The 21719-nt window shown below is 39.5% G+C and overlaps 3 protein-coding genes and 1 long non-coding RNA gene across 11 annotated transcripts in view; 1 reads left to right on the forward strand and 3 right to left on the reverse strand.

Annotated features, from left to right (window-relative positions):
- Positions 1-470: 470 nt before the first annotated feature.
- asmt2 (acetylserotonin O-methyltransferase 2) lies at positions 471-6717 on the reverse strand. Its single transcript, XM_071497642.1, has 8 exons — positions 6590-6717; positions 5507-5681; positions 5059-5188; positions 4704-4772; positions 4482-4600; positions 3413-3550; positions 2974-3096; positions 471-2686 (listed from the first exon to the last, which is right to left on the reverse strand). The coding sequence occupies exons 1-8, from the start codon at positions 6668-6670 to the stop codon at positions 2475-2477; spliced, it is 1047 nt and encodes a 348-aa protein (XP_071353743.1). The 5' UTR covers positions 6671-6717; the 3' UTR covers positions 471-2474.
- LOC139632619 (uncharacterized) lies at positions 5103-8801 on the forward strand. Its single transcript, XR_011693600.1, has 3 exons — positions 5103-5257; positions 5535-5723; positions 6476-8801. It is a non-coding gene; the product is annotated as an uncharacterized lncRNA (long non-coding RNA).
- pgrmc2 (progesterone receptor membrane component 2) lies at positions 8450-16915 on the reverse strand. The gene is made up of 3 exons (XM_071497658.1): positions 16529-16915; positions 12958-13113; positions 8450-10196 (listed from the first exon to the last, which is right to left on the reverse strand). The coding sequence occupies exons 1-3, from the start codon at positions 16869-16871 to the stop codon at positions 10099-10101; spliced, it is 597 nt and encodes a 198-aa protein (XP_071353759.1). The 5' UTR covers positions 16872-16915; the 3' UTR covers positions 8450-10098.
- A 954-nt stretch (positions 16916-17869) lies between these two features.
- larp1b (La ribonucleoprotein 1B) overlaps positions 17870-21719 on the reverse strand; it is a 33216-nt gene continuing 29366 nt past the window's right edge. For all 8 annotated transcript variants that reach the window (XM_071497598.1, XM_071497592.1, XM_071497600.1 and 5 more), the window contains 2 exons: positions 20644-20771; positions 17870-19389 (listed from right to left, as the gene is read on the reverse strand). In XM_071497598.1, the coding sequence (XP_071353699.1) occupies positions 19114-19389; positions 20644-20771 (404 nt within the window). In that variant the 3' untranslated portion in view covers positions 17870-19113. The remainder of the gene's footprint in view (positions 19390-20643; positions 20772-21719) is intronic.

The raw sequence follows: 21719 nt of genomic DNA on the forward strand, positions 1-21719 counted from the left end.
CCGTCCCATTGGCTGACACGCACTCCTTTTTTGGCAAGTACGGCTTCATCTATTAAAGGGACAGGCCACCAATAAAACTTCAACTACAATTTTGAGAAACATATCATTTAATAGACTGACACTGCTCCTGCAATAAAAGTTTACTACACCAAAAAAAAAATAATAATAAAAAAAAAATCTGCCTGTGCTTCAAGAAATTCAACTTTATTCATGACATTGTTTTCTAAATTATTTACTTAGAGGGAAATCTTCAGATTCGTATTCACAGATTCTGAACCAGTCGCCTAATTTTGAGGGTCATTAATGCTTTTTAAAGCTTTTTGTATATTTAGAAAAGAAAGAAAAGGAAAACTCAACGATTTGCTGGAAATTATCAGAAAACGTGCAGAAAAATTCAGTAGTTGTGGGGAAAAAGAGTTTCTTAAGTACAGACAATTTTTCATCATGGAAAATTGCAACAAGAGACTGGAGTTGTTTACACATGCATATCTTTTAATAGGAACAAAAAACTGAACCATTCACAGAGAATAAACATCATGTGTTTATGATTTAATATGAACGATGCATGCTGTCAACATTAGTTTAGTGGAACCATGAGAAGAAGAAAAAACAAGCTTATGGTACGATGTGTTGATAGAGAAAAACTGTGTCATAGGTTTCTATTGCACATTTTGATATTTTGCACTCATACCTCATAACACATGCACATCACAAACATCTGTAATCTCAATTTAAAAAGATAAACTCTCACTGCTCCTCTCACACTGTTATCTACTGCAGAATCTGTTTAGCAGCTATTTGGTGCTGAGATGATGTAAACTGATATATGGTAAACTATTTATGTTTTTTTCACTTTGAAACAGTTTGTCCACACTTGCTGCTGCTGTCAGAATCTCAGAGTGCCGCAGCATCATCATTGTCCACAGGAGAAAAAAGAAAATACACAAACAGCATCACCAAGAACAAACACATTTTTCTCTCAAAAATACAAAAATGAAAACTTTTGAAGACCAGCAAAGACCCTGAACTCATCAAAACAAATAGAGGCTCACAACACACAGAACACATCTTCACCTTTTCAAGTTCAAATATCCATATTTTTCCTAATCTTCGCCTCCTCTCTCCACATACATGACAAATAGATGAAAACAAATCAACACACACAAACTGAATATGGTTTTCTGACTGTCGATTCCAAGAACAGACACACAAAGACCATTAATATCCACCTACAGCAGATACTCGAGCAATGAGATGGAATGAAAGACTTTTCTACTCCGACTGAGAAATTATTTGTACTTCCCTTTTTTTTTTTTAACCCTTTTACCCTATTTTCTTGTATGCTTTACCATTGATGGATAATTACATACAAATGATGCAGAACTATGTACATAACCAGTGTTATCATGTTTGTAATATGGAAGACAACTGGTAACAGTGTTGTTTTTTTTTTTTATGTTATTGACTTAAATATATTAGGAAAAAAAAAATAATGTGCACTGACATTATGCAGACATCCTTCAACAGTTTGTTATAAACAAATGATTTTATCTTTACAGTCTTTCTGATGATTTTAACTGGAAAACACAGACATATCACTCTGTGGGTTAGATGGAAATGTTGCTGTTTAATTATGTATCTATAAAATATATCTATAAAATATATTGTAAAAAATATTTTGCAAGACTATCTTTATGTGATATTGATCCAATATTCTTAAAAGGCTATCCCAAATCTGTCAATAATAATAATTTAGTGTGTAATTCAGGCAAATATGATATATTTTTGTGACCCTTTTCTAAGAGCATGTCATTTAAAAAACAGTACAAATAAAAACATTTATTTAACAAGTTGTTAAAAACATCAGGCCAGCCTGAGTAGCATGGCCTGTATTTGCATTTTGGTTCTTCCAAAAAAATCAATATCAATATCAGCAAAAAAATATCAAATAACTGAACCTTGTGCATCTTGGCTGTCTATGGGAAACATTTAGAGGAAATACACATTCCCTTCTTTACTGAGACTTGGAGGAGAAGATTGATACCACTGCTATATCTATCAGACATATCAATCTTCTCATCTAACACTCAGAAAGACAAATAAGCACATTTACCAAATGTCACATTTATTCTAATATCAGTTTGATTTTGACTGACTCTACTGCTTTAATCACTTTGATCTGATTCTTTACAAAGATGCAGTAAAATGTTTACAGTATTACTGACAGAGGATGGTATTATTACAAATATTATCCATTAGCTACCTCAGTCCATAAAATATTTGTATTAGTGCAAACCTTGAAAAATAAGTCACTGGGGTTCACCACAACATATATAACAGAGATCCATGTGCATGACAGTTTCAGAGCTGATAGTTTCATGTTCTTATTCTCACCTTTTCAAGGCCTGGAAATGTTCAAGATAAGTCTTTACTTTCCCAGACTTTTGAGGGATGCCTCTCTCGACAGTCTGAGCTCATCTGGTGGCCAGGATGGCATCGTAGGACTTGCCAGTTCGACACACCTGAACGTTTTGGAAGCCCGTCTTCTTGAGCATGTGGGTGTACTGTGATGGCGGACGCTCGCGGCCCTCCGCCTGCACCAGCATGTTGAGGGAGAAGATCTGAGCCATGACGGGCCCTCGTCTGTTCTCAAACAGCATGGCCTCCACCAGCAGGACGCCACCGCCTGGAGGACAAACATCAGCAAAGACAGTGAGTGCTAAAAAAGCACAGAATACAGTAATTCAAAAGCATCAGCTGTGCATTTTTTATGTTCCTTTGACCAGTGAAAATTTGAAAAACAAAGTCTTAAGTCCATAATGCTCCATAGTATTAACCTGTACCTGCACAACATATGCTTTTTATGCATGTAGACAGCAAACAGATTAAATCCTGCTAACGAGCGATGCGGGTAGCGGCTGAGGGTGTTTGTCACCAAACATAAAACCTCCACAGGGTTGCTTTTAAACTCACCTGGTTTGCAGGTGTCATAGATCTTCTTCAGCAGAGTCAGGCACTTCTCTTCAGGCCAGTCATGAATGATTCTGGCCAGAACGTACAGGTCAGCAGCAGGGATCTCACCACTGAAGAAATCTCCTACGTACGTTAACAGAAAGCTCATGAAACGTTTTTAAACATACAGCCAGGTGCCAGTTTATTAGGGTCGCCTACAGTCCTGCAATAAATCCTCCTTCATGAAGGTTATGATGTAAAGTTTTTGTTGAAACTGTTTCAGAGACGTGTTGATTCACTCCTGTATGATCATATATGGCTGAGGTTTTTTAGTTGTTATCATAAAGTTGAATCTGTGCCTCTCTAAAGCAGAGGATCAAAGGTCATTATTGACAGTGGAAACAATCAGCAGCACTGCAGTCAACTCCTGCTGTGGTGAAAGAGGCTGAATGGGGCTCACCAGTCTGAAAAACAACGGCATCGTTCTCCTGAGGGAAATGTTTCTGAGCCGACTCCACGACCTGCGGGAGGTCAAACACTATGACGGAGGAGGAGGGATACGCCTTCACCATCTCCCGAGCCAGAGCACCAGTGCAACCTGGGAAGTATGCAGACAGAATAATGTCAGTGCATGAACAACAGATATTCACTTTGTTTGGTGTGAAATCAAAATGTTCAATTTCTCAGTTTTTTTGTGTCTGTGAAAAATTTTAACATTCATGATCAAACACGCATCATCAGATGGTGAATAATACCAATTAAAATGTTTATAGCTGTTAATAAATCATATATCAAGATATTTTCACTGACAGGGAGTTAAACAATCAGTATTTCATGGAGTGACCCTACTTGTTTATCACAAATTTGATATGTATTGTGTTGCATCCTTTAGCTGCCCTGAACTATGCTGAAGCATCAAGTACTATAATAAAGCCACATCATATAGTTACAATAAGTGTATGGTTTAATTGTATGTTTAAGGTGGATATCATCTACATCGCAGTGAAGGGAGATGTTATCATTATTATGTAATATATGTATAAATGTGACGCAGTGATAACAATCAGAAAAAAACAATACAGGACCAAAAACGGATCCCTGAGGAACACCAGACATTCAGGGTTTATAACAGTAAACTACGACACATAAAACAGCAAGCAAACCGCTGATCAGCTGCCCGCAGTATAATTATATACCAGGCGTGGCTGTTAAATAACAAGTCGAACCAGCTTTAGTCTCATTATTTAATAACCACAGCTCATACATTAACTGTATACAGTCAGTTCACTCTGAATATATTTTTACCTCTATTCCTCTGAATAGAATTTATTGAGAACGAGTTTACGACGACATCTTTTACATGAGGTAGGATCACCTGAAAGGTGTCTCTCATAGTAAAGTAATTTCATATTAACACATTGGAGACACAGACCCCTTGTGTAGATCTAAATGCTGTTTGCTGCAATATAATACATACCAAATGAAACCTCAGTGAAACGCAGTGCAGCCCTGACCTTACAGCCTCTCACCTCCAAGATCTACAATCGTCTGGAAGCACGAGAGGTTGAACGCCGTCACGATGTCGTGTCCGTCCAGAACCCATGAGGAGTTCATCAGACCCATGAATTTCAGCATCTCCTCCTCTGATCTGCGCGGGATATTTTATTGATCAAACACAGAATCTTCAAACTCAACTACTTACTGATGAAATGATATAATAAAGCATTCGCAGCAACAAGCTCCGCAACAACCTGTAGATAGCTTGGAAAACATCCTCTGGTGGAAGGCCGAAGGTCTTTTCATTCTGATTCCTCCCCTCCCTGCGGGGCGGAAAATGACTCATTCAGATGCAGCGTTTGTTCTTATTTTCATTCTGTGGAGTTTATATAGTTCTGCAAAGATTTCCCAGAGGCAGAGCAGCTCTAGAGGCTATTATCTAACTCACATAACTTCACCTCTTTTCACAGCTTTAGTCTGAAAATTAATTAGCCATAAAAACCCCAGTGCTTCTGCTATCAGGAGGTTTCACTAAGCTTTGTAAAATGCTAAATGTTTGGTCTCTATTCAGTTTAATGATGTGACCTTTTTCCACTTGAACCCACTAACCTGACGGCGTCCACCATGTTGTTCCACAGTGGGTAGATGGTCTGGGATTGGTAGATGATCATGTCGTGAAGAGACTTGATGCTGCCTTTGGCCAGGTAAAGGTTCGCCACGTCAGTGCTGCTGTAGAAAGCTGTTTCAACAACAGACGTTCACATCAAATGACCGAAGGCTCCAGAGCAGCTACTAAATGGACACTGAGGTGAGATTATTTTGTTAACTGCTGTTTCCAAGGTCATAATAAACTAAATTTACGCTAACATGGACCAGAAGTCCTTAAGGATGCATGGAAAAATAAAAATCTTTGGTTGGGGTTTTATGGGATAATTCCCTTAGTTGCAGTAAAGGGAAACAGCATTACAGGTGTCCACATACATTTGACCATGTAGTTTATATTGCTACACTGATACACAGTTAACATAGCAGTTCAGACTGTCTGCTTCATCCCCACCTGTCCCATCTGCGGTCTCCACCTCCAGGATCTCGATGCCCACCAGGGCGTCCAGCAGCCGCTCCATCCCGTCCACACTGGTGCCCAGCTCCCGGGCCACGTGCTGGGCGCTCAGAGGCTCCTGGGACTTCAGCAGGAGGTCAAACACTCCCAGCTCACAGGCTGAAAATATCACCTGGAGGGACGGAGACAGTGCTATATCAGCACCTCAGCTCTGGTAGATCAAGATTTTTTTAGCAATGGTAACAGTGTGGCTGTAGAAACGGTGGTGTCAGTCAAAAACATAGTGAACAAACAACAGAAGAGTACAACACAGTCTCCAGTAAAATATATAAGACACAGACCGGGTATGCACAGATTACCCAGAAGCCCCTTTAAACAGATAAGTCTCTAGCTGCTTTTTAAATGACTCCACAGAATCAGCAAACCTTAGAGGTGCAGGTAGAGCAGTCCTCAACGTAGGAGCTGCAGCCTCAGAAGCTCCATCAAGTCTTAAAACAAGTAAGGATGGAGTAGATCCCTTGAATGGAGGCTCGATGGTGCAGAGAGTGAGGATTTTGAACTGAATTCTGTACGTAACAGGAAGTCAATGAAGGGAAATATGTGTGGCTGTGATATAAGACTATCTAGCTGATCGATTGATAAGCCTAGAGGCCGCAAGTGACACCGGCAGGATCAGCTGTGCTGTGTTTTATAGACATGAAGGAATTCCTCTGGCTAAACAGACACTGAATGCAGAGAGGCTGGACAATTAATGATTAGATTGACAAAAAGAAAAGTAATCAGCAAGAAAATGTCACGTTTCCTTGTTGATATCAGTTACCAGTGCAATTCAACAGGATCCCATCCTCCAGAATGACCATAGAGCTGAATCAACACCATCACAAAATGAACAGCATAGGGAGGATTTACTGCCCACAACCTGGCAACACAACTTACTGACCATTCATAAATCTATTCATTTTACAGCTTACAACACCTTTCCTCATGAGAAAGTGGGACCCCAGATACACCCAGGCAGGCTGACTCCTCTATAACTAATATAAATATATATTAAATGAATAAAAATCTCTGAAATGTCACCTTTGAGACCCTGAAGCCGTTGAAATACTCCAGAAGTTTGAATGGGTAGTCCAGCTCACTCTGGGACAGATGCTCGGCCATGGCTGCGCTCCTGATGCAGACACAGACCCCAGCAGAGCCGCTTCTTCCCGGAGGAATCACACAACTTTATTGTGTCTGACAATTTGGACAAATCTCGTCGGTCTTCTGAATCATCACTCACCCGGTGTTGTCGTCTGGGAAGCAGGCGAGATGGTGCTGGGATCCGGGGAAGGACGGGATATTTTTTTTTTTTTTTTGTGGAGGGTGGTGCAAATTCGGGGAGTTTTGTTTTTAGCCGAAAACAGCAGCCAAGATGTCGGTGGGTGGGTGGAGGAGGAGCCGCCGTCGGATCATCAGCGGACAAAACACACCCCAGCTCCGGGACGTGATGCCGGAGGATCCGCTTCGGCTTTGTAGGTCGACAAGCAACAACAGAGACCTTAAAAACACACACACACACACACACACACACACAGATCCGTCAGTGTCCCGGTGCAGTTCCAGGATCAGCCGGAGCGTCGAGGCGGCGCTGCCGAGCTGCTGCCGCTGTCGGGCGGGTTATTTTTAGCGGTGACCCCCACAACCTCATGTCCGCAAGTGGGTGAACGTGTGTGTCGGTGAGTCGGTGGTTGATATAAAGAAACATCCTCCTCAAACTAACCCGGCATTAATGTAAAGGAGCCGTTTTTAAAAGGCAAACCCCTTAAAATATTCATTATTGGCAATATTATAGTGGCACAAAAGGAACAAATAAATAAACATTAACAATAAAAAAATAAATGTAGATTTGTCAGAGAAATAAATAAATAAATGGGTGATGAATGGCTAAATAATGTTTACCATTTAACATTTATATATTTACATTTTATTTTTTTATTGCAAATGTTAATTCATCTATATATTCAGTTCCAAACTAAATTATGTCTGTACTGAATTGAATTAATACTCCACATATTTTTTATTTTTGTTTCTTTTTCATGATGGGGGGAGGGGACAGGGTGTGGTTCATGCATCTATTATGCACATTTATTTATTTTCCTATTCATATTTCCACATTTAATTATTTATTATTTGATTAAATTATCTCCCCACATATTAATGAGTTTCCCCATTCCTTTATCCTTCCAACATATTTTCTACTATTCTCTATATGAATAGTCCTTGCAGTTCTACAATATATTTTTATGATATAACTTAATTTCTGCTCTAATTTATATTTTTTCTCTATTGATTTATAAACACATATTACATACCATATTACAGATCACAATATATATTTGCAGTACATATTTTTCTTCCAATATATTATTTCTATTTGTTTTCACATTTATTTCTTTCTCCTATATGATGAAGGGTGTGGTCTAAACATTTAGGAATCTTTTGTGCACGTCCCCCCTCTGGCCACCCATAATTAATGGATCAAAATCACAAGTTAAGAACTATTTGCCATTAACAGCCTCAATCTCAAAACTTCTTCTCTTCTACTGATCTGCTTTGGTTTGTTTCAACTTTTTTTCCCCTGCATTTCTCAGTTTCCTTTTGTGCTTCTCAACATCTGGTGTTAATAATAACTGTTTACCCAGAAGTTTGTCACGAAGCAGCCTGCATGTTAAATCCACATCTCTATTTTTGAAAGATGTGATGGGAAATCATTATCTCAGTATCACTCATTTGCTGAGATTGCATTTTATTATCTACACCTTAATACCAGTTGTTGAAAGGTGGAGTAAACAGTCCTGAATCGAAGACATTTACTGGTAAACATTTGAATGAACTAAAAAAATATTTTTTTATATATTCAATCATACCTTCTCTAACAGCAAATAAACTCCAGACATCTTCAATTATTAACCAAATCGATTTATTATGCATGAACAAATCCCTTCCTGCCTCTGTCACGCAGACACGCACACACACACACCCAACATTTAAATACATGACGTGGTGGGAATTCGGCATAGCTCACTTGGTTGTTGCACATGCTTTAATAAAATGATAGATATATTTACAGGATAAGCAACGTCTCAGAAAAAAAAAAAAAAAAATTCGCAAGAACAGCTCCCGGTCCCGCCCTGCAGCACTTTGCAACACTCCTTTTTTTTATTATTTTTTGGAAATTCACACATTTAAAAAGAAGTTCAGAACTGAAAGGAAAAACAAATAAACAAAAAAAAAGAAAAAAGAAAAAAAACCAACACACAAACCATGGGGGTTTTGGCCAATACGACATAGCATTATACGTATATGGAGTTCATCATCTACATAAATATGGCAGTAACACTGAGTAATTCATACGGTCTATTTACAAAGTTTGTGATGTGGGGAAATATTACAGTCTGTGTGTGGACGACTGCCAGAACGTATGCCTTCTTTAAAGTCTGGGGCACTGAGTCTAGGAAAAACCAACACCTCCATCCCTTCGCTCACCTCCTCTGTTAGACCAGTCAGGACTGACACAACAAACAAAATAAGGCACAATTAATACTTGGACCATTTCCAGGGGAATCTACAGACTTGCAGCTGGCTTGTGAGGCATGTAAACAATTGAGTCGATTGATTAGGACTGCCTTATAACCTTCCCTTTATATTCCCAATCTGTGATTCAGTCCATCTGATGTGATTCAAAACAGGTTTCATATGGCAAGGACCTTTGATCCCCCCCAACCCCATCAAAAAAAAAAAAAAAGAAAAAAAGAAAAAAAAAAAATAGCCTTCCCTCCCGGCCTCCATCTCTCTCTATGCTACTCAACAAATACAATCACATGGTGACAAACAAAGAAAACTAGTAGTGCATACACTACAAACACAACAGGAAAATGCAACGCCCCGCCAATTACCTTTGGTTAGGCCACAGCACTGCCCTCTTAACAAGGGGGGATGATTGAACAAAAAGAAAAACAAAAAGAAAAAAACAAAACAGAAATGATTGATTGATAGATAAGCTGTCCAAAGCTGAAGCAGTTTCAGTTGCAATGTGACTAAACCACAGATAAAAAGAGAGAAATCTGTTTCCCCATCCCGATCCACTGATCATCTTTGACCAGTGAGTTTCTGACTAACTCCGACCAACCTCCACCCAGCGCTCAGCGGCGACCACAGTGACCACACGTATCCCCTTCCCTCTCCCCTACATATTTTGTGATTTTGTTTCAAATACATCAAATGGCACAACCTCTCTCCCCACAGACGCGTTTGCTGTCATTAAAAAAAGCCCCTCGTCGAAAGTTTCCAATTGCTTTCTGTTGGTGGTCATCTTTGTAGGATGAAGAGGGAGGGAGGTCTGGGCGTTGAGACTTGAGTCCCGTCCTTCCAGAACAGCCACGGCACCGGAACAGACTCAGGAGGGTGAAGAGTTTGGGAAGCGGGGCAGGCAGAGAGAGTGGCAGGTAGATCGAAGGGGCAGGAGGAGGAGGAGGTGGTCTGGGGGTCTGGGGCGGTCTGTCGCAGCTGTTTGGGGCTCCTGGCTTTGGTTGGTGTGATGGAACCGCTCAGTCGTGTTTCAGGTGGTCCTTGATGTCCTCCTCGTCCGTGTACTCCGATGGCTCGTCTCCGGGCTTCAGCAACCTCCCAACGTAATCGTATTTTTCTGGAAGATATCAACCAAAGACAGGCCTCAACAGGAGCAACGTCCTCATAGAGCTGCTATGACTTTTACTTTAGAATGAAACAATTAGCCATTGAATCATTCGGTCAATCAACCAAAAATTAATTGAAGGGTGCAACTAACCCCTAGTTTGATGATTGTTTAATCTATAGAAAGTGAAAAAATGGGGGGGGGGGGGGTCTAAAACCTTCAATATAAAACAAGTCTAAAACCTTTAATATTCAAACTAACTGGAAAATAGATTCATAGTTTGAGGCATTTTCATACAAAAATGTCCGTTGATTTGATATTGGCTCATTTGCTGCCTTATTGTCTTACACTGTACTGATGACTGTAATTAACAATTATTTTCGTTATCAGTAAATCAGCCTATATAAATGAATAAAAGCGGCAAATATTCTCATTTGAGAGGCTGGAAAAGTGATTTGTTTTGCTTGGAAAAATAAAAAAAATGGTTACTCAACTAATAAAACTGTTTGTCGACTTTTCAAGCAATCAACTGATTGGTTCAGCTTAACTTACATGGTGGTTAAGTGAATGTCTTTGGGGCTGTTTGTCAGATACAACAAGCTCTTTGAAATGTCAGCTCTGGTTCTGGGAAAACGTGTAACCCCTAAGTAATTAATAATTTGTTGCAAATATAATCCAGTCACATCACATTGGTGCGAATTGTAAAATGTGTTTAGGAGCATGTGTGTGTGGGAAAAAAAAAAAACAATTACAAAATTCAGCCCAACAGATGATAATGTTGTCACTGCACTGAACCAATATTGTCCTTTGAAGAAAAATAAATCATGTGATCTACATGTCAGCACAAAGGGCCCTTGAGACACCACTTTCTCTGCCTAATGGACTGAGCCGAGTTTCTTTTCGACATTTAGAACTAAGAACTACACTGTTACAGAGGTGTTGACATAAAAAAAGGAAAAAAGAAGCAAATCTTCTGGAACCAGAGGATATTTGTGATTTTTGTTTGGACGGTGGCACAAACAATTAATGAATTACAACAACTAAATAAATAAATAAAAACTTGCAGATTCATTGATTGATGATTAATGTTGATTGACAAACAGCTGTACGACCTTTCCTCGCTAACTGAGACGAGTCATTTTTTACCGTAAGTTTCCCCCTGAGCATCAGAGAGAACACTGGACAGCCAGTGTGATAAACATGCTGGCAGTAATTTACTGACATCTTCTTACATAATTTAATCAGTCACCACTTGGAGCAGCCAACTTTGAAAGCTGCTCGGTCCAGCTTTAAATTTAAATTAGCATCAACCGTACTTGCTGCAGTGTCCTGGAGACTTCTCCTTTAAGTGAGCAGAGCCTGACTTAGAGGGTTTCAGCCCAAAATTAGACACTCAAGCCTAAAAAAACAACACTTGACTTTGAAATTAAAGATTAGATTTGAGGTAAAGCACATTTGAGAAAACTTTTTAAATTACAGACTATGTTAGGAGTAAAAGTCATGCTATATTTCGAGAAAATCTTTGGATTGTGACATAAATGATGTGGCAAAACACAAATCTCTGAAGCGAGGCCTTTGTTTCCGTCCAGTTTCAGTGTTTCCTGTTGTAACTGTTTTTCTGCAGATGTGGTGGCAGGAGATATTTTTAGTTTGGGCTTATTGTACGTCTGTCAGAAATGCACTCACAAGTTTGGTTCAACAGCACATTTCAGAAATAACCTATTGATGGAGATGAAATGATCTGTTGAATAATGGATCTATTTTGATAATAGATGGATTTTCACTGTTTTCAAGGTTGAAATATAAATATTTTCTGCTTTTCTTATGATCTGATACAAAACTCAATTAGGGATGTAACTAACATTTATTTTCCTTACTGTTTACTCTTTTGACTTTTCTCAATCGTTTAACCTACAAAATACAAAAAATAAAAATTCAGTCACTAATTCTCTAAGCCCATGGTGGTATCTTTGTTAACAATCACATAAAGTAAACAACAAAAAAAAACCCAACAAAACAAACATTAAAAACCTCCACACAATTAAGAAGCAGGAAACAGAAAATGTTCTATATTTTTACTTGACAATGATATTGATTATTGCTTATCAGAATTGGTGGAGACTAATTTTCTATTGATCAACTTATCGATTATTTGAAAATTTTGGACTGCTGGTTGCACAAACAAGAAATAAAATAATAAAGGATGTCACTTTGGGCTTGTGATGGACATATATTCCTCTGTTTTCTTTAAATATCTTTGGATTTTGGCCTATTGGACAATATCAGACACTAACCTCAACTTGGACTCCAGGAAGTTGTGATGACATTCTAAACTGTTTTCTGATGTTATACAGGCCAAACGAAAATTAAATGATTGAGAAAATAACTGGGATACAAATCAATTCTAGAAGAGGCAGATTTGTTTCTGAATATGAAGTAAAACTAAAAATACATTTGGATACGATGCAATGGATAGTTGTGCCTAAGCACAAATGGTAGTATTTGTACTTTCCATTGTCTGACTTAATCACGTTGTTCAACATGTAACACAACATACACAAGCAGTGGATGCTCTAGCAGAGGTTTACAAACAAAGCTCAGTTCAATCTTGTGCTTGTGTTTCGTATCCTCAGTGTGGCCTGAGTGAATATGCAGAGATACAGACAGAGACACAGTGGGACAGGCCATAAACATGATGGATGCATCAATGACATCTGAGACAAATCAATATCTCAGGGACATTTTCTTTACAGGCATCAGAAAACCATCTTACCCTTGAACTGCATCTCCCACTCCCTCACGCTCTCCATCTGTACAGCATTGAGGTCTGACAAGTCGTCATACTCGTCCCGCAGGGCGTCTTTCTCCAGGCAGAAAGTGGCCAGGCCTCTTGAAGCATCCCGGCCCGCGAAAATGCCGTAAGGACCATCTGTAAAACAAACACAAATGAGGGTTTAACAGGTTTCTTACTTTAGTATTCATGTCCCAGCCTTACAATCATGCTGACTGAGACCCTTTGCTTTACTACATAATGCTGTGTATGTGTTGCTAGTGAGGTTTTGGATATACCAGTCAGGGGCCAGTGGACACACGGGTCAGTTTCCTGCCCTGATTTGGGCTCAGTGTCAGCTCTTTTAAGGCTTTAAACTGATGGACCGAGAAGTGGTAAAGTGGTAAAACTGTACAAATACCTTCCCAGCCAAGCAACAAGTTAACCTATTAAGTCAAACCTATGTCATGTGACTGCTGCTGCTGCTGCTGCTTCACATTAAAAGCCTTTCAGATCTGCTAATGAGTAAACCACTTGAATACAGTACAGATGCTGTGAGTTCACAGTTGCAGCGGCTTCTGGCTCCAGGAAAAATTAGAGAAGCTTTTCTTTCTCTGAAGAGGGATTGTTGTGTTGAGAGTGACTTAGCAGATCCCTGCATTAGTACCACGTTTTTATTGGAGCTGGAAGACATATTGGTATGGAATTGTGATGTGAAATGTGATATGGTACAGGAGTCTTGTGATCACAACCCTGTCTCTGACTGGTCTTTAAGACTCCATTAGTGTATAATTAGAGCTGCAATGATTAGTCGATTGATCTATTAGTCCATCATCAGAGAATTAAACTGGCAACTACTTTGATCATTGTTTCTTAATAAAGGCCAAGTGATGCTGAACTTTTGATGCTGATGTCCATATTTGAAAGTTTGAAATAATCCAACAACGATATATCTGCCGTTATGAACTTCTATTTTTCGACATAAACTCATAAAACACAGCCGCCCCCGAAGCTTAAGGGTGAAGAAGGCGACCATGAGCCCATAACATCCAGCTGGAGGCCTTTGTTGGATTTCTCATTGCCTCATTTCCTCTCATCTCTCCACTGTCTGTCAACAGTAAGGGCTTAAAAAGGTTCCAAAAATATATAAAATAGATAAGTGGATAAAAACAAAATAACAGATGAATGTATAAAACAATTCTTATTATTATTATTATTTTAAAGAATTGTGATAAAGATATGTACTTTTCATTGTCTTACAATATAGTGAACAGATGATCTTTGCATTTTGAACATAGACTGTAAATAAAGATGGACGTAGCCTCCATGGTTTCTGAAGAATGATTTGGAAGTGGGCTGCTCCGCCATCACCATCTTGGCACTGCCTGACTCTGCCTTATTCCTGACGAATCCAAAAATGAGCAAAGACTTTGGTGCATGCCGGTTTGTGGCCACACCCTCAATTATGCAACTTTCACTTTAGTAACTTAATAAAATTTTAACAGGTGAGTTATATAAAAATTCACCCCCTGTATAGTTGTCAAGGAGGAAATTAGCTAAAGAGACTAAAACCGTTTTTTAAACCAGGCTGTAAACATGTTCATTTCTGCTTTAAAGTTGAACATTTTAACACGGGAGTCCATGGGGATTGACTCTCAGTTGCCAGGTATGAAAGCATGAAGCTTTAGCTACAATATCACCAACATTAGGGTGTTCAGCTAAAAACATTGTGATATTTGTTTTTGTCCAGTATTGCCTGTCCTTTCATGCAACTTCTACCAATAACAATTCAGTAAAACATGTTTAAATATCTTCATGATTTCAAGTAGAGGATATTGAAATGACGTCTTTTATCTTCAGGAACTTTATCTTCAGGAACTTCCAGTTATCGGAATGATATCATTTAATATCCCCTTTAAGGCACTGGTGATATTCAGACTTTCTCTAACAACGCCCCAGGCCTGCCATGAAGTCCTTTAAATCATACGTCATCTTCCAGTGGGAACAACATCTGACCAGCATGTGAAACTCTACAGGCCCTCAGGTTTTCTGCTTCTAATTGTGCAACAGAAAGCAGGAGGGAAAAAACTCTGTCCACTGTTCAAAGCACTGTTAAAGAGTCCATGAGGCAAAGGCGCCTTATCACCTGGAAGATTAGATGTGCTTTTACCTTGCACAACTAGACGAACAAGCATTTTACAGATAAACTGCTAATCCTATTTAACTGCAAGCCTGAGGAAAAGGCAACATACTGATATTTTTGTCTTACAGCCTATTATTAGAATCATATTGTCTTTCTTTAAAGTCCTGAATCACTCACAACAAAAGAAGAGCTAGATTTTTGCTAGGATAATGTCTGAAAAACTTGAATGTGTCAGCTGTAAATGGCAGCTCAAGCCAGCAGGACTCTCCTCTAACCAGCAATACAGGGCTGCAGCTACTAGTTAATAATTGGGTCTATAACTGTCAGCAAATACTCGTTTCAGCTCCTTGTGTTGTGAAAGAACCAACATCTTTTCAAATTTATAACAGCATAAAACAGAGGAAGGCAACAAATCCACATTTTCCAGAAGCTGAATCCAGAAATATTCAAAATTTTTGTTCAAACAAGTCATAAGCACCAAGTCAGATGTGATGAACACCAACTGGACTATTCAAGATATGACCCTGCCAACTCCAGCGTGGCTCTCAGTCTGTGTATCAGAATGTGGAGGGCTGGACAGATTCAGGCCTACATGGCTGGGTGCTGGCGGTGTGGGATAGCAGACGTGACACACGAGTCTCCTGGGAGTGTGTTTGAATAATTATAGTGTATTACAGAGGTGATTTGTGAGTCAGTCAGGTCAAAGAAAATGTGGATTGGCAGGCTAGCTTTGATTCTCAAAGAAAGACAGACATGTTGAAAAGACTTACGGGGCTTCAGACATGCTTTATGAAAGCAAAGAAATGTTATATTTGCGTTTTCATATTTGTTCACAAACGCTGTTCTCATTCCTGAGCTGCAGTTATGTGTTTAACTTTGCACAGCAGAATACTTAGTAGCCGCAGGTGCTAAAACACGTCTTTTTTGCAGAAAATAGCCGCTACAGAGGCAAATATACAGAGATATGTGGCATATAAAGTTAAAATCTTCGTGCACGGTTTCCAATATCCATGCACGGCGAGTCCCATCACTGTAAACAAGCGGCGGGTCCAGACCAGACAGCCAGACGGTGCAGTGTCTCTGTGCACGTCAACAAGCTAACAGGCTAACGTTAGCAGGCTAGCCCGTTGAAACATTGCAACCCAGCTTTAACTTGACCAAAAAGTTTCGCAGGTTTAGACCACATAAGCATAAAGTTTAAAGCTGTTCAAACATCAGAGCAGCAGTCGTGACCCTCCTTTCCCCCAAGACAGCTGTGCTAGTTAGCTGAGAGCTAGCATCCCATTCAAAAGCACGGACAAAGCCAGACCTAGCTAAGCTAACCTCAACGGTTTGCGCCCAAATTTCTGACTCTGGAAAACTCATCACAAGCGGGACATGTCAGCTAACTCACCCGGCTGCCAGGTCCTCATCTACCCACTGACCGCTCACCTTTCCCATAAAACTTTTTGCCGCTGGTCACATCGAAAACTTTCATGTTGACAGCCATAAGGATGCGGGGGTTCTGGAGTCCGTCGTACTCCCGCAGCTGCTCCAGAGTGAAGTCCCGTCTCCTCATCTTGGGAAGAGCCGAGGCCTCGTCGCCCTGGGCCGCGTCGCAGCCGAGCCGCCTGCCCCACCGCCGGTACACCGCGAGACAGACCGCCACCACCAGAACCAAAATACTGATATTCAGCAACATCCCGCCAAGGCCGAGCCCGTCCGACTCATCCGCTGCCCCCTGCCCGCCGCTTGTGTCAACTGGTCCGCTCGAACTGTCTCCATCGTCCGCCATACTGCACAGTTAGCGCCTACCCGCCCCTGGGCTGATGCTGCGTTCAGGTTCTGTCGGAAGAACAGAACCACTAGTTGAGCAGCGTTTGTTCTCGTTACATCGTGTTCTTGGCTGCAGAGTAGAGCTATCCACGTTAAATACAGGACCGCAGCTAACGATTATTTCACCCATCGATCATCCTACAGCTTGTTTCGTCGATTAATGGGCTAATCGTTTTGTCTATAGAATGCCACCAAATTACTAGTTCCCAAAGTCCACGGTGACGTTTTAAATGTCTGACCAACAGTTCAAAACTTCGAGATATTTCATTTACTATCATGGAGCCGTGGAAACACAAATCTAAATGAACTATTCCCAAGTCATATGTTAAAACTTTGCACTGGTTTGACTTTTAAACAGAGAACCACAGCACATGTGGCATATCAGATTTCCGAGGAACTTCTGAAGGCAGCAGAGCACCGCCTACCACTGTTAAGAGTTGGTCGAGATTGAGACTCGAGTCTTGTTGAATTATGTCCCTCCATTAGTACCCGTAGCGTAAAAACAGCCCCTAAATTAGAATAAAAGTAAAATAACAAGCCAAAAGTGAGTTTCTAGTACAAGTGGAGCAATTTTCTTCTTTATGAGACATTATTCGGCGTTACTGTGATCACAAATGTTTTTATTAAATGTTATTTCAGTGTTTGTTTTTTTACTTTTCTGCTCACTTTTTCAACTTCACCTGTATTGCTCTTTTCATTCAGCTGTTATCTGGATGCTGTTTGCACACTTTATGTAAACACTTCTCCGCTCACTTTATATTTACGGCTGATCATCGGACAGTTTTAAAAGTAGGTGATGACAGCTGATGAATTTCAGTTCCTGTGACTGAAAACCTGCTGATCAGGCTCGATGACTCGGCCTCAGTAACACCAGAGAATATCGAAAGGTAGAGGAGGTGAAAATCTGAAGAGCTAGGTCACTAAGAAAGTAGAACAGATCACACAAACACAAGTTCATACAATCAACTGTTATTTTATATTTTTTTGCATTTTACAATTCATTGACATGCACTGCTTTAGCCTAAAACACACTCAAAAACCACATTACCAATAAAACAAATCATTTCTTAAAATCAAAATGATAATTGAATAGCAAATGATTTTTTATAGTATTTACATTTTTTTCTTTAAATTCAACTCTAAAACCTTTTAAGTCCACTGATGAAGAAAAGGAAAGTTAACAATTAAAGTGCTCTAGAGCACCAAGCCTCAAACATAATATGAAGTAAACTAAAATATACTGTAGTTTTATGATGCTAGCGCACACCCATAATTCCAGCAGAAACTTTTTTTTTTTTTTTTTTTTTTAAATCATATTCAATAGCAAAAGCCATTTAAAACTGCACTGATTACCTAAGACTATTCCATCAATCAAGTAAATGGAAAAATAAAAACAAAAATAAAACAATAAATTATACTACCTCTGGTTGTAAAACGGGACTTAATGTAAAGCTTCCCAGATAAATTTGTCATTATTTTTCCTGGTTTTAATTAAAAACCAACATGATAGTTCAGCTGTGATGCCTGTCAGTCAGTCTAAAAAACATCAGGGCACATCTGTTACGGAGCAGCAGCCTCAGGGGGTCAGTCCTTCACAAATTTATGACTGCAGCTGTCAATTTTGATTGTCATGAAGAAAACAGAAGATATTAATGTCTCAAGTAAAAAAAAAAAAAATCTGCGAGTGGTGTCAGTTTTAAACACATTCAAACCCCCAAAGAATCAGTTGGGAAGACTTTAAAATTTGGACTGTTTTGTCACTGATCGCCCTCCAGTCGTCCTGGTGAATCAGCTTAAGGCACACGAGACTCTGCAGTATGTCTTATCTTGGCAAACTAGAATCACAGTTCAAAAGCTCTTTACAGACCAGAGCGGTTGACATATTGTGGAGATCAACAGGCTTGTTGAAGAGTTTTGGCATGTGGGAGAACAAAAGGCAAAATGCAGGGAATGCATTTTTTTTCTGTAAACATTATGAGCTGTCAGGCGCACAGATTCAAGCTCACTGCCTATGCTTGCTTGCTTGCTTTAAAATGAAATGCACTGATAAAAACAATCAAATTAAGTCAACCACGCTCAGTCTCTCTTCATACCCAAACAGTTTGCCGCTGAAAAGAGCGAACGCTGAGCTCAGAGCTGCTGCCGCCGCCGCCTCGCTCTGCATCTCTTCTATCCAAACCCACACCTCTACAAGGGAGCTTTCATTTATTTGGTGCAACACTTTCCTTCTTCCCGGCTCCGCCCTCTGTCTTCTTTGCCTGCGCGGCTGCTCCTGCTGCTGGTTTCTGGGCGTTGTCTTTGGGTTGTTTGTGTGCAGCGGTGCTGGCAGCGGCAGCAGGCTGAGCAGTGGTGCTGGAGGATTTGGAGGCCTGTGTGGGCTTTGAGGTAGTGTTGGAAGGATGTCGCCGACGCCTCCCCTCATCCCCGGCCGAGGATGAGTGACGCCTCCTCCTGCCTCCCTCCTCTCCCATTGGGGGCTGCAGACATGGAGGTCAAAGGTCAGAATTATAATGAAACAGGGACACAATGATAATAGTCGGTCTGTCCAAATGTCCTTGTGTGTGTTTACAAGAGAACTATTACTATTAATACAGTAATTAAATCCAGTGATCCAGGAGGTCTAATGTAAGTTAGTGAGACAGTGTTATACTATTTTGAATCTAATGAAATTTTTAAGGAATTTTTCCAAGTTATTCATAAAACTAAATGTTCTTCAATATTTAAGTTGGCAGTGTCAGATGTGCAGCATCAGTCTGATCAGCGTCATTAAGAATAAGAGATTTTTGATAGTGAGTAATAACCATCTGTGGAGGCTCATATCTGTGGATTACTGTTGGTCCTTACAGGAGCAGTACCTCCAACAACTGGACTGAGGTGGAACAGCAGTGTTAAGAGGAGTGTGCATCATGTTTCTGGAGAGTAAACGAACACTAAAGCGCTAAAGAGCACAAGTACTGGGACAGAACTCGTCTCCAGCCTGCCTCTAGACCCGGTTCACTGCCTACATCTCAGATTTGTTCAGCGATCGAAGCAGCTCATAAGTCAACTTATCAATGTGTTTAAAAGATAATTGCCAATATCAACAGTGGGATAGAAACGTCACTCACAACTGAGAAAAAAAAAAAAAAAAAAAAAACCCTCCGTCCCGACAGGAAGTCGGTTAGTATGAACAGTGTCAGACTGAACTAACAAAATGGCTGCCTGGTTATCAAGTTTTCACTTTCACTTCTATCATCAACATCTCTTATGTTCAGAAATGCAGCTGATTCACTTGAGCCCAAACATACAAGCTTTACTGTAAACATATCCTTCATCTGCGTTTCTGTCACTACTGACAAAAAAGATGTGACATTTTTCTTACAAATTATGACCTGATCCATTAAAACAATAAATTAGAGCCTCAATATAAATGTTATTCTCTGACCAAACCTACACAAAGATAGAAGATTTAATGTGTTACAGGACGGTGTTCAAACATCTTCACGTCATAAGATGTGTTTGTTTTCTGTGTAGTTCAAACACTGAATTTTATGTTCACTATTTTTTTTTTTTTTTTTCATGAATCCAAAAAACAAAGAGTAGAAATATAAATATATTGGTTATTATACTAAACACAAGCCATTTGACTTATTGACTTTATTACATGATGGGAGATTGTGAAGATACGCTGCTTTCTCTTTTTTCTGTGACATTCAGCTACCAGACCCTGGTCTAATTCGCTGGACACTCACCACCACCCTGAAGTCCTCCAGGTTCTTGAACTGGGAGAGGTGTTCCTGCAGCTTTGGGTCAATGGGCTGGTTCTTCATCCTTGAATATTTCAAAAAGGCCCAGAACTTCTCCAGTCCATACAGCTGACCTGCAGGAGGAGGAGGATATAGTTTCAATGCAAACATTTAGAGATTTCAGCACTTTTTAAATAACAGAGGTACATTATCAACAGCTCATTTTTTTTCCTTATTTCTTCTGAGCTGTTGGATCATAGCTCAGCTTTTTTTGTCTTTGGTTGGATGTAATGTGTTTCCCTCTAACCTTGGATTCAAATTCATTATGACACTTGCTGCAGACAATTTAATATAGAAATCGAATACAAACAATTTCCCTGGGTTCGAATGGTTTTACTGAACACCAAAATAAATGAGCTGGAAATAAGTGGCTGAGGCGTTTACTGGCAGTCCTCCATTCTGCTCCACTGAGTCACCCACAGCGGTGGAATGGGTTGAGAAATCGACTTTAATCCTGTTTTTCCCTTTCTTTCACACAACTACACATTCACAGCTTAGAGGAATGAAACTCAGCAAAGTTCACTTTTAAGTCGGATGAAGCAGATTTACACAATATTCACACTTTATTTTACTTTAACCCTCCCTCCTTAGCATTTGTAAGCAGCATAATAAACAATGACAAAATGGTTTATAACACACTAATTAGTGTTATTATTATCATTATTAATGTTTGTTATCTACAACTCATCCTATAAAACGTAGTTGTAATCATATATAATCATCTGTCTTCTTATTAAATAGAATAACTATTTTTTAATTTCACTTCAGTTTGGGCTGTTTTTCCATATCCAAGAGCAGAACATGTTAAAATATGGAAAAAGGATTTGTGTTACAGCAAGAAATTGACATTAAATGTTCACAGTTTTCACAAAAATACACTATATTCTATTCTGTTCTATCTATTACACTGTTATTGCAGATTAGTAAACATGCATGCTGTCCAGCTGCATGGACATGTCAAAAACATCATGAAAAATACATATAAACTAAAAAATAAAATTCTAAATATTTTCTTCATGTCT

This window comes from Trachinotus anak, unplaced genomic scaffold (genome assembly GCF_046630095.1).
Source record: "Trachinotus anak isolate AG129_WGS33_773 ecotype Australia unplaced genomic scaffold, CSIRO_AGI_Tana_v1 ptg000015l, whole genome shotgun sequence".
NCBI classification, from domain to species: Eukaryota; Metazoa; Chordata; class Actinopteri; order Carangiformes; family Carangidae; genus Trachinotus; species Trachinotus anak.

Coding starts and splice junctions, on each gene's coding strand:
- asmt2 (XM_071497642.1), bottom strand. CDS start 6,670: ATGGCCGAGCATCTGTCCCAGAGTGAGCTGGACTACCCATTCAAACTT. Junction 5,682..6,589: donor ACGGCTTCAGGGTCTCAAAG/GTGACATTTCAG, acceptor CCGTCCCTCCAG/GTGATATTTTCAGCCTGTGA. Junction 3,551..4,481: donor GACGATTGTAGATCTTGGAG/GTGAGAGGCTGT, acceptor CATACTTCCCAG/GTTGCACTGGTGCTCTGGCT.
- pgrmc2 (XM_071497658.1), bottom strand. CDS start 16,871: ATGGCGGACGATGGAGACAGTTCGAGCGGACCAGTTGACACAAGCGGC. Junction 13,114..16,528: donor CAAAAAGTTTTATGGGAAAG/GTGAGCGGTCAG, acceptor TTTGTTTTACAG/ATGGTCCTTACGGCATTTTC. Junction 10,197..12,957: donor GTGGGAGATGCAGTTCAAGG/GTAAGATGGTTT, acceptor GATATCTTCCAG/AAAAATACGATTACGTTGGG.